This window comes from Callorhinchus milii, unplaced genomic scaffold, assembly GCF_018977255.1.
Source record: "Callorhinchus milii isolate IMCB2004 unplaced genomic scaffold, IMCB_Cmil_1.0 Scaffold4, whole genome shotgun sequence".
NCBI classification, from domain to species: Eukaryota; Metazoa; Chordata; class Chondrichthyes; order Chimaeriformes; family Callorhinchidae; genus Callorhinchus; species Callorhinchus milii.
In genome coordinates, this window is record NW_024704745.1 from 54,575,628 (window position 1) to 54,588,697 (window position 13,070).

The 13,070-nt window shown below is 37.6% G+C and overlaps 1 protein-coding gene across 1 annotated transcript in view; it reads right to left on the reverse strand.

Annotated features, from left to right (window-relative positions):
- Nucleotides 1–3,158: 3,158 nt before the first annotated feature.
- Nucleotides 3,159–13,070, reverse strand: part of LOC103184264 (deuterosome assembly protein 1) — a 41,344-nt gene continuing 31,432 nt past the window's right edge. The window contains exons 14-15 of the mRNA XM_007902178.2: nt 11,563–11,890; nt 3,159–3,397 (exon numbers count right to left, since the gene is read on the reverse strand). Coding sequence (XP_007900369.2) covers nt 3,209–3,397; nt 11,563–11,890 — 517 coding nt within the window. The 3' untranslated portion in view covers nt 3,159–3,208. The remainder of the gene's footprint in view (nt 3,398–11,562; nt 11,891–13,070) is intronic.

Genomic DNA, 13,070 nt, shown 5'->3' on the forward strand with positions numbered 1-13,070 from the left:
GGGAGCCAGGGAATTAAAGGTTGTGGAGAGACGGTCATTCAGCAGCTTGACGGCTGCAAGTGAAAGGATTATTGTTATCATTAATAATCTCAAGTACCACCTTTAATCCTGACTGACTGCATTGGTGTTGGAATGGCCATCATAGTCTTTCCAAAAATCTAGTTAAATAGTATCTTTATCATCATTGAGGGTAAAATTTCCTTATTGTTCTGCACCACACGCTAACTGGAGCCAAGTGGTCAGGCTCACAATTCCTCACTCAAATGGAGCGCACAAAAATGAAATGGCAGCTGAATGAAAGATAAGACTGGAGGACGTGATTTACATAGCATGAGGTAGGCTAATCTGATAAATTAGAATGAGCTTAATGAGGAGGATGTAAACCATATCCCTTGGGTCTTCATAATATTTTTGTTTTTACCTTACAATAAAAGCTAATTAAGTAGGGAGTTACAGTTATATGCTTAATGGTGCACTGTATTCCCCTTGTGGTTTGCTTCCTTAACTAGAGGCATTGTATGTGTTGATTGGTCTGCTGTAATATGGGTTCAGAATATTTGCACTTTGAATGTTCAATTTAAATACACTTTCAAAGGAAAGATGTATTTTCCTACACAGAGATTAAAACCATTTTAATGGGGATGGCATTACTGTATTTTGCAAGATCTCAGGGAATTACACTTTACTGACTTCAGCTGTTTAAAGCAAATTAGTGCAAATAAAAGCACAACAAATAAAAATAGTACTGAATTGAAATGATCATTTCTATCTCAATAGCTACTTCATCATGAAATTATATCTGAAACAAAAACAGAAGTCGCTGGGAACACTCAGTGGGTCAGGCAGCATCTACGGGGAAAGGAAAGTGAGTCAACGTTTTGGGTCCACGACCCTTCGTCCTACTCTGTCAAAGGGTCACGGACCCGAAACATTGACTCACTTTCCTTTCCCCATAGATGCTGCCTGACCTGCTGAATGTTCCCAGCGACTTCTGTTTTTGTTTCAGATTTCCAGCATCTGCAGTATTTTAATAATAATAATAATAATCCTTGCATTTGATATAGCGCTTTTCATGTCAGGAGGACATCCCAAAGCGCTTCACAGAACACACTGTAAAGTGAATTGACTGTATATTTGTGGGCAAACGCGGCAGCCAATTGCGCACAGCAGTGTCCCACAAACAGTCGTAGATTGAAAATGACCAATTTATTTTGGTTTTTGGAGGGATTATTATTAGGCGTGTGGAGTAAGGAAACTTGCCCAAGGTTTCGCCCTGTGCCTGGAATTGAACTCAGGTCTCTCGCTTGCAAAGCGAGTGCTCTAACCACTGAGCTACAGGACTCCACAATGCGTTGTTTTGCGTTTTGATGAAATTATATCAGTTACCTTTATCCCTGAAACAGTTAAATAATAAATGAACTATATCATAAGATCATGAGAGATATGGATAAAGAATGCCCTTTAGTCTATCTGATCTCATCCTTCTTAGCTCATCCTTGCCTGGGCAGCCCTTTTATTCAGCAGCAACCAGAGCTGTATATAGTACTCGAGGTGTGACATACCCAGGAGCAAATTACAGCTTGAGCTTGACATGAGGGAATCTGAACTCAACTGATTTGGCAATATAGCCTAGCATGCTTATTGACGTCTCACATTATTTTGACATGGTAAGTGATGCGTCAACTAACATCCATAGGTTTCTTTAATCTTCCCCCTCAGCTGTTCTCTCCCATCCAGAGTATGTGCTTCCTATTTTTACTTCCTATATGCAGTAATTTGTATTTATCTTCATTGAACTTCACTTACCAGTTATCAGTCCATATGCATAGCATATCAATCTCTCTTTGTAATAATCCCTCCAAAAAAACAAAACAATAATAAATTGGTCATTTTCAATCTATGACTGTTTGTGGGACACTGCTGTGCGCAATTGGCTGCCGCGTTCACCCACAAATATACAGTCAATTCACTTTACAGTATATTCTGTGAAGCGCTTTGGGATGTCTAGAAGACGTGACAAGCGCTATATCAAATGCAAGGATTATTATTATTATTATTTTGCTGTCTCTTCTGCTTCCACAGTTCCCTCAATCTTTCTTGCAATCAAATACCCAGTGATTGTATAAATGAGCTCTCTTTAAAGGAGGCTCACTGAAATGATTCTAAACATAAATTGCAATGTGGTACTCTTATTCTAATCATACAGATTTCAAAATGTGTTTCCTTTTGCTGAAGAAAAATGCCAGAAAAATGTCAAAAGTGGGTATACAATCTTTTTTTCTACGAGTAAGATGTATTTTATTCTTTATAAATCACTATATGAATAGTCTCATACAATAGCTACCTCAAACTGCAACACTGATGTATGGAAAACTTAACTATCTCCCCTATTTGATGTCCTGCCAAAGATTAAAATAAGCACAAACCCTGCAAAATTATTTACACAGCTTTGGTATCATTTAATATAATATTGCTTCCTCACATCATTTGATAAAATAATGGTAAATCATTTTACTACATACAATTTCCAACAAATGTAGACACTTAGCTCTTAAAAAGAACTAGGTAAGTATTTTTGTGACAACAGTATTGGATGATATCTGAATAGGTGTCACCACGAATGAATAAATTCTCCTTGGAATACAATGTGTTGCTGGGTCTTGGTAGAGATGGAGTGTCATCTGCAGATGGTGCACTGGGATTGACTAGTGGGATTGAGAGGTTGGATTAATATTCTTGAGTTTTCCTTAATTACTTTGGTGTTCAAATGTACCTATACAATACTCTTTCCCCCAAAAGTATGTGGCTGATGTGCGCAATGGGATAGATTTTGCATTGTTGTTGTAGGAGGGAGCTTGATGGTCTGAAAGACATTTTCTTCACTCACTGATGTGGGTGAAAAATAATGTAAAATAGTGCAAGTAACCAACAGAAACATTAATTATCAATTAATAAATATAATTTACTTTCATAAACGTGTATCTTATACATTTATGCATTTAAAAAAGAAGATAACCACAATCTTGCTTTCCAGTTTTTCAACAGTTCTAAAAATATAGGTTTTTGACATAAAAGTGTGCAGTTTTAATTCCACACATTCAACTGAACTGCTTTAATTAGTCATAATTGTAACAAATTACTTAATTTACTAAGCGTTATATACTAATCTCAAGACATTCACAGTACTTCTGATTTTGTGACAAGTGCATTAACGCCATGAAGGTGCAGAGTGTCCACCTTGTTTAGCTTCAGTGTATGTCTCAACTGTACATTTTGAACTGTGCTGCAACTCATCAATGTGGGAATTCAACATTTTTTCCAACTCTCTGGCGCGTTTTTCTTCTTCGTGAAGGAACCGCTCTGCTACTGATGTAGTGTCTGACATCTCTGTGGGAGGCTGAACAGTAAGAAAAGCTATCAGTCACTTCGATTACTTTAATATAGTGCTTCAAGATGTATATTTGACCGTGTTTTCGGTCTTCTTTCCCCTTCCAACACCCTTTGGTTTTCACCTTCAACTCAGTTGCCTAGCCAGCAGTGTTAAGCACTTTGAGACATCCTCCAAATGTGAAAGATATTATATCAATGTAAATTGTACTGTATTAGTTAATATAACAGCACAGACAATTTAAGGAACTGCAGCTATCCCACTGAATAGTCTATTTTCATTTTTTTTTAACTCTCACTTTTTAAAATCTTGGTAATACCAATTTTAGTCTAATTACATAATTTGTATTCATGCTTGAACACTATTTGTTTTAGGAATGGGGAATTTTTGAAAGAAATGTGTTAAAATAAAGTAAATCCTTATTATGAAGCAGCTCAAACCTACATTAGACTGCATTATGTGTTAATACACAGCCTGTTGTTTAAAAATAGGCTGTTTCTGGTGCAGTATGTTGATGTTCTGTGCTTTTGATATAGGTGTTCCTATATACAGCTGGATGTGAATAGAATGTTTAAATAAAGATGGTCTTGAAACAAGCTATGACAATTTCACCATCATTATTATTCCCACACAATGAATTCTTTACTTCTGTTTTAATGGTCGCCACAGAATGAAGGTCAAATGCTTCCTCACAGGAAGAATAGGAGAAAATTCAGAGGATGAACTAGCGTACTTTCCTTTCATTCCACAATAATAATTGGTATTATTAATAATAATAAATAATAATCATTGCATTTGATATAGCACCTTATCACGTCTTTGAGATATCTCGAAGCGCTTCACAGAATATACTGGAAAATGAATTGACTATATTTTGTGGGCTAAACAGGGCAGCCAATTTCACACACCAATGTCCCACGCACAGTCGTGGATTGAGTGACCAAATATTTTTTAAGGGATTATTACCCTGGAAAAGCGATCCACGAATCGCTAATAGGTTACTACTTAGTGCTAGGTAAACAGAGGCATGTGGAGTAGAGAAACTTGCGTTGTTTCGCCCCGCCTGGGTCCTCTCACTTGCAATGCGAGTGCTCTAACCACTATCCTATAAGACTCCATTTTAGAGGAAAGTAAGAGATGCTTGAAAAATATATAAAACTTGTGCCAAAATAAACATTCCATGTCAAACAGCTGCACCACTTGTGCCCAGGAACTTACAATGGGTGGTTGTCTTATGAATAACATTAACTCGCCAATATTGGTCAACTAAGGAAAATTTAAGGGAGAGTAACAGTTACTATATGGGGGGGGAGGGGAATACATTTACTCTGCATCCAATCCAGGCTACATCTGATCAGTCAGTGCCTGATTGTAACTTGTCATAAAACTTGAATATGGTAATTTATCCATCACAGAGAGAGAGATTGAATACAGCTGGATGTGAATAGAATGCTTAAATAAGGATGGTCTTGAAACAAGCTACGACAATTTCACCATCATTATTATTGTCATTCGGCTGAATGGACAATCTGCCCTCTATGCAATCTATAATGCAACCCTTGAGATTAATAACACACTATGCACTATCTGTAGTTACACAACTAAGCCACCCTTGTTTATTATGTCCATTGGTGGATAATAATTTTTGAAAGGATGTTTATTGAACCTTTCGTTACTAATATAAAACAAAAAATTAAATGTTTTAAGTCTAACTATAGAAAGGTAATATAGAAAAGCTTTTACACAATACCCAACCTAGTAGGGGTTAAGCAGATGGAAATAATTATTTCTCTGCATTTAATTATTTGGCCACAATTCCCAACCCCAATATTAATAAGAACAATTAAAAATAACTTGCATATTTTAAAGTTGTTGCAGTTCAAAATCAATTGTTTACATTTTGTTTTCCTCTAACACAATTTATTTTCTTTGGTAACAAGGACACAAACAGGAATTCTAGGATTTAAAAAATCCCTAAATCTGTCATTTCTGAAGTGGAATCTAATAATAGTCATTTGCATTTGATGTAGTACCTTATCACATTGTCGAGACATCTCAAAGCACTTCACAACAACAGATGAAGCGTGATAAACTCACACTGCAGGAAGTTCATCATTCAAAGGAAAACAATTTTCTGTTTTAACTATTTTTAACCCTGAGTGCCAACAAATATTAACCTATGATAACTTGTGTACTATAAACTGTGCATTATTTCAATTTGTTCACTAATGTTACAATCAAAGGTACTCAAATGTGGATTATATTTATTACTAATAATAATTTTAGTGCGCTCAGGTAATATTAACCCCAAAACACTGGAAAGCCAGGAATGGGTGTGTGAACACTAACTCCGTACGGCTCCCATAAAAAAATTATGCTATGCAGCAAATCTGTTGCTCTAAGGGTTAAATTCTTAGTTGCCAAATTTTTGCTGAAAATAATTAGATGCAAACGAAATCGCAGCACCTATATGTTTTGTGCCTGGGAAGGATCGAAAGAAAGAGAACATTTTTATATCACCAATAACATCAAAACATCTTAAAAGCGCTTCACAGTAATTGCTGTCAAGTTAATGACTATTTTTGTAGCCCAAAGTAACAGCCAATTTGCACACAGCAAGATTCTGCAAACAGCAATTATTCTGGAAGGTTGTTGGTGAATACACCAGGAAAAATTCCCTTCTCTTTTTAGATTGGTTTAATGCCTCATCCGAACCTACAACTATGATGCAATTCACATAATATTTTTAAAATTTTTGATAATACACTTGAAGGTGAGCTGTTCTTTCTTTTCTAATGCAGGGTTAAAGCACCTGGGTGGCAGATTGAATCAGCACACTATCCTTTCACATTAGGAGCGAGCTTTAAATTCACCTGAGACTGATGAGATGAAAGCCGCCTCTCTGTGTTAGCTGTAAGGGTCATATTTCTTACTTCAGTTTCTGTTGGATGCTGCCTTGCAGCACAAACCTAATTAGCTATTACATTGGGAATCTTGCTTCGGAAAAAAGAAACGCAACCTTCTAAATTCAGATTGAATTATTTTCTATAATGAACAACACAACAACAATAAAATTACATTTATAGAACGCCTTTCATGTTGGGAGGACGTCCCAAGGTGCTGGACAGTCAGGGGAGAGACCCGAGCATGGGGGTGGGGTGGGGGAGGCGTGAGGGAAGGCAGAGAGGTGGGAGGGTGACTGAAGGCACGATCGAAGAGGATTGATGAATGTTATAATACACACGTAATTGAAATTCCCAGATAGGTGCATACAAAATATTTACTTAATGTAGCAAATGTGGCAGGATAACCCCATTGTTGGAGCCAAGTAGAAAGAGCTTCACTCTGCAATGTGCCAGTGCTTCACTTGATTTGGAAGCGTTTAATGCTAACATTTAGTATCTAAGTAAAAATGTGACTTCTCACCTTGATTAATGCAAAAATGCAACATGAAAAATGTAGGTCTTGTAGCTGTGAATTATTTAATACACACAAGTTATAAATTCAATATCCTAATTACTGTTCTACCACAGCAACTCACTTATATAGCACCATTCATGTAAAAACGTCTCAAAGTGCTTGGATGATATCAAGTAAGCAGACAAAAGTTATAACTGCTTGAAGGCATGAACCAAAATGTTTTTAATGTTAGTTCTGGAAGCCGGGAGCGAAGTAACAAGACAGGTGAGTTTTGAAGAGTTCTAGAAGAAGTGCCAAAGACGACTGAATGTAAGGCTTGCAATGATGGAACAGAGGAAGTGTTTGAGCAGCAAACTACTGGCAGAAGAATACAGAGCGTGGACTAACACAAGACTAAAAAAATCCCCACAGATAGGATGGAATAAGGTGATGGAGAGACTGAAGACAAGGTTGAAAATCTTGAAATGATCCACTGGAAGACCGAGACCTAGTACAACTTGGCAACAATAAGTGATTGGATTCTGGCATATTGTGTGGTACCATATTGAGGAGGCAAGGATGAGTTGAAGTTTAAATGAGAAGAGCCAAGGAAATTGCAAAGGAAACACTAAAATAATCCAATTATAGTGGTGATAAAGGTTTCAGCAGCAGTTGAAAGTGAGGCTTAAAATTAAGATCCAAGTCTGATAAATTTCTGGTTACACACTGTTGAATTCAACTTGAGTGAGCAACCAGAGAGATCAATAGAATCTGAACCAAGACTGCAAGTGCTCATCAAAGCCAAACATGTTGACTTTTGTATTCTCATACATAGAATGACAAACACAGAATCTACAGCATCAAAATAGGTCACTTGGCCTAATTAGTTCATGGCATTATTTATACTCCACATGAGCATCCACCCATCCTAATCCCTCCTCCCTGTACTCCTCATATGCTCTTTCTCGGTCATATACTCTCCACCTCTCTCTCCCCCCCTTCTCTTAAATTCATTGATGCGTTTTGCTTCAATCAGCACAGTAAAGGCATGTCAGCCACTGGGAAGGATTGAAAAGATTTGATGCAAATTTTAAAACAGATCTGTCATTGATTAAAGATTGAAATTGAGTTGACTGGAACTGAAGCAAGTGAGATAGGACTGATAATATAATAATATTCATTCTAGCATGTGATATAATGCCTTATCACGTTCTCGAAACATCTCACAGTGCTTCACAGGATGTTATAGTGAAATATAGGGTTTTTATATTAGGCGGCAAATTTTACTGATGTACAGCAGTACTTGACAAAGCAAATTTGGTTGTGAAACAAAAATGGCATCCTGATGCAGGACTGAATAAACAGAATAAAACAATAATAAACGGTAAAAATCAACTTTTTGTAGGAGACACTGTACTGCAGAAAGCTCTTAATGAGTCAACAATCTTAATGAGTCAGTGTTTGTATACAATTTTTGTTGCAAATTGTATGCCTGCATTGGAACACTAGTGGGATGCTGCTGTGTGCAATTGGCTGCAGCGTATCACTCACAAAATATACAGTCAATTCACTTTACAAAATATTCTGTTAAGTGCTTTGAGATGTCTCAAAGACATGATAAGGCGCTAGATCAAATGCAAGGATTATTATTATTATTGGAGTGTCAATCTAACCAATGTGAGTTAAAAGTCCTTGGAATGTTCAAAATTACATTTAAATGTGGAACTTAATCAGGAATAATGAAAAATAAGAGACATTACAATTGTGTTTCTCCTCTCTGAAAAAGACACATTGGTTCAGTGATGTAGGGCAATATTCTGACTCATCTTGTTTGCTTTTCCAAGGATACCATCCTTTTCCAAGACTAAATTCTGAATAAGGATCTTCTTTAAGCCTCTTATATTATTTTTTTATCAAAAGGGAGAACTTCATAACAATCACAAACCAAGATAAAACAGGATAGATTCCAGTACTTAAACTAATTGCAGAATTTTAAATTTATTTCGATTTTTTTATATCCTTTGTTACTGTGTGTTAATTGAGTTTTTATTCAATACAATTAATGTTCAAAGTCTGTATATATCAATCCTAGTTAATGAGCTAGTTACAGTAAAACATTAAATAATTGAGTCTACTGAGGAAAAAATAAATCTGCAAGTTTGAGCTGGGCAAAGTAATCTATTGAACAATGGGTCTTGACTTGGTGGATTGGGATGCCATTGCGATTCCTGTTTTATTATAACATATGGTGTTTACCCTTTGTATCTTTTTTACAATTTGATTTCTACATCTGTATAACTATACATTGTTTTTGGTCATCTGGGTATCTGACACATGTAGAAACTGATCACTGTGTCAGCCTGGTTTAGCTGGTGCCTCTGAGTGAGAAGGTTGTGGGTTCAAATCCTACTTCTGAAATCACATTGTCTCGGTTGACACTCCAATGCAGAGTTGGGGGTATGCTGTGCTATTGGAGTTGCCATCCTTCAGATGAAACATTTAATTGATATCCCATCTGCCTGTTCAGTTGGACGGTAAAGATCCCATGGCACTATTTGAAAAGAGAATTCCCCAGATGTAAAATCGGTCAATCGCTTCATGGCTGTTTGTGCTATCCTTCTTGGGAGAGGTAAGTGGGTTGAAGAATCATGTGCTCATTGAAGAAGGATTATAATGGAGGATTATTCCTAAACCATTTCTTCCTGGAGAAAATACAGATTATGTTTATTCTTCGTTTCATGTTTGAAAATGGAACTTATTATTTGGGAAATACTGTGTTACCTATTGACCAGAGTTTAAGTTACGGACATCCAGGAGAACCATAATGTAGGACAAGAAGGTGTTGCCAGAATGCAAACGGTACAAAGGCTCCTCTGCCTCCAATAGCAATGTCTTACCTGCAAACAGTTAGTTATGAGATTGTGTATCTGGAGAAAAAGAGTGATGACCTGAAGTTTATTTTTCTGAAGCTAAGTTACTCAAAGTTAACCAAAATTTTGAAAATCTATTGAACAACTTGCTTGCTGAGAGGTAGTGATGTGATATGCATGGAAAATTACAGTATGCAGTTTGCCCAATTTAGTGCAAGATTAGGGAGGAATTTGTCTAGTTAGATTGCAATTTTGCTACTTGCCTCAATATTAGTTAAGATATTTCATTATTACGATGTGTTCTGTTCTGTTGTTATGAGAACAAAATGGGCAAACTGTGGCTGTCCTCCCTTTAACAGAGGAGGCTGAGCATTTGATCTGATTGAGGTGTTCAACAACAACACGTATTTATAAAGCATGCGGGTAGCATCTTGGAGCACTTAACAACGGCGGAGCTTGTCGCCGAGCTGGGGAGAGAAGAGGCGACTGTATGCATGGTTGAAGAGGAAGGAAGGTCTTTAGCTGTGATCTGAAGGCAGGAAGGAGGAAGCAAGACAGAGGGATAGGAGACATAGTTCCATTGTTTGGGGCATAGTGGCTAAAAGCATGGCAATCGACAGTGGAACAGAGGAGATGAGGCATGTGCAAGAGACTGAAGGCAGACACGTGAAGGCAGTGGGTAGTGGAGAAAGTAGGTCGGAGAAGTAAGGAGATGCCAGGGCATGAAGTGATTTGTACATTTGTACCAGTGATTTAAGATAGTAAAGGAAACTGACAAAGTGGATAAGGAGGGACTCCTTCCTATGGTTTCAAGCAAGCACTTTGATATGTGAATTCCCAATGTGAAAGGCACTATATAAATGTAAATTGTATTGTGTGGCTAGAATAAGAGAGGATAATTGAAAAATTAGAACTAGACCGGTTAGTAGCGAAATCAGAAAACATTATGTTACTTAGAGAGATGTGGGATTGTAGAATTCAATGGGGCAAGGAGAAAAAGCAGACAAATAGTAAATTATGAGTGGTTTTGGGAGAGTAGAGAGAAACTGTTTCCTCTGGTGGGTGGATCGGTAACCAGAGGACACAGATTTAAGATAATTGGTCAAAGAACCAGAGGGGAGACGAGGAGATTATTTTTTACCCAGAGAGTTGTTATGGTCTGGAATACATTGCCTGACAGGGTGGTGGAAGCAGATTCGATAAAAGCTTTCAAAAGTGAATTAAATAGGCACTTAAAAAGGAAAAAGATTGCAGGTATGGGGTAAGAGCAAGGATGTGGGACTAGTTGATAGCTCTTTCAAAGAGCCGGAACAGACACGTTGAGCAGGATGGCCTCCTTCTGCGCTGTAAAATTCTATGATTCTAATCGTATTGAGTTGCAGATCAGTCATGATTTAATAAAATGACGGAGCACGCGTGTCAGGCTAAATGGCCTATTCCTCTTCCGATTTTATAGTCATGGAGGAAATATTAACCAGCAGAACAATTTCCTTATATTCAAGAGGCAATGCTAAATGCTTTACTCAGGAGGTTGCATTTATATTGTTAATAATCATGGTCAAGGATTAATACCGCAGGCTGATGTCAATACCATAGCTTTTCAGCTTTGAGCAACAATTAATACATGGATTAAAGTCATGATTCAGTTCAAGTTTCAATACCACTGCTTCTTTTCAGCATTTTCTGTAAGTAGGAATGATTCATCAAATCAATAATCATGCTGTTATTTCTGTTTAGATTCATTGTTTTTGTTCAGAAATAATATGGTTGCAAAATAAATACCTTTATCAACACTTGTCAATGCTTTCTAATTATGTAAATTTGGATAAATAGCATTGAACTCAATTTGGAGCATCGTACCTTGGGTCACATTTGCAGAAATATTTAGATACCTAAAACACTCACCATTGACATGAAACTATCCCGATGAGTAGATGTCAGGGAAATACCAGACATGTTTACGTCAGGAAATTGTTCACTTAAAAGATCAGTGCTATGGAAAAAACAACCACAGTCTGAAGACCATTCAGTAGATGTTGGCCGCCTTTTCAATGAGGACTCTACATTTTCTTGCTCTATAAATCGAGGTGAGAAAATCTCCAAATTATTGTGATTGGGGTTGTCCTTCTGGAAGACCTTAATTTTCTCCTCGTAATGTTGTATAGTTTCCTTCAGTTTGCCTTTCATGGCTGACATTTGCTGTTGATTTTCTTGTCGCAGTTTTTTAACCCTCCTGAAAATTCCAAAATAAAAGCCATCATTTCACAACTTTGCAAGATTTCTACTTCTTCTGTTTGATTACCTGACTATAATTAACTTCGAATCAGACAATAAAATTTGGATACTAATGCTACTTTAGGTTATTTTCTGCTACGTTATTTTATAAGAATTGCCAAATACTGTATAGTAAAACTTATGCAAGTTTTACTGTACAATATTTTGCAATTCTTATAAATTAACAACTAGCAACCACACTTGAAAATAGTTGTTAGCTTAAACTATTTTATTTGTGTGTTTCAGTTGCTGTATTATTCTTCATTGTTCATGAAAATTGTCAGTTGTTATATGTATTCCTTATTTTTTAAAGGTAATAGTTTTTTTTTGCATTGGACTTCTTTTTAAACCTTTAAATTAAAGAAAACAAATGTATGAAAACATAAAATTACAATACAAATTAAATTTGTAAAGCGCCTTTCATGTCGGGAGGACGTCCTAAGGTGCTGGACGGTCAGGGATTTGGACCCGAGCTGGGGGTGAGGATCGGGGTGGTGGAGGGCAGGATGGGTAGGAGAGTGGCCAAAGGCTTGGTCGAAGAGGAGGGTTGTGAAATGTGCCTTGAAGGAGGCAAAGGAGGGAGTGAGGCAAAGGGAACTTGGGATGGAGTTCCAAAGGGTGGGGGCAGAAAGACTGAAGGCCCGGCCACGGATGGTGGAACAGGCCGGGGGATGTGGAGCAGGCCAGAGCCTGCTGAGTGGAGGGAGCAGACAGGTTGATTATGGGGTCAGCATGTCGCAGAGGTAGAAAGGAGCAAGGTCGTGGAGGGCCTTGAAGGCTAAGACGAGGATTTTGAGGGGGATGGGCAGCCAGTGGAGCCGGGTTAGGATGAGGGTGATGGGGGCACGGAGTCTGGTGCGGGAGAGGACACAAGCTGCAGAGTTCTGGATGATAAGCAGCTTGTGGAGGGAAGAGTTGGGAAGGCCAACAAGCAGGGAGTTGGCGTTCTTGAGCCAAGATGTGATGAATGCGTGGATGAGGGTTTCAGTGGCCTGAGGGGTGAGGCAGATAGGCGATGTTGCGGAGGTGGGGAAAGGCAGAGCGGGTCTTGCCATGAAATATTTCTGGATATTCAGTTGATTTAACTGAAAAGGAATCTGCATGGCTAGGTATATTGCTTTAAAACAAGCATTGCAAAT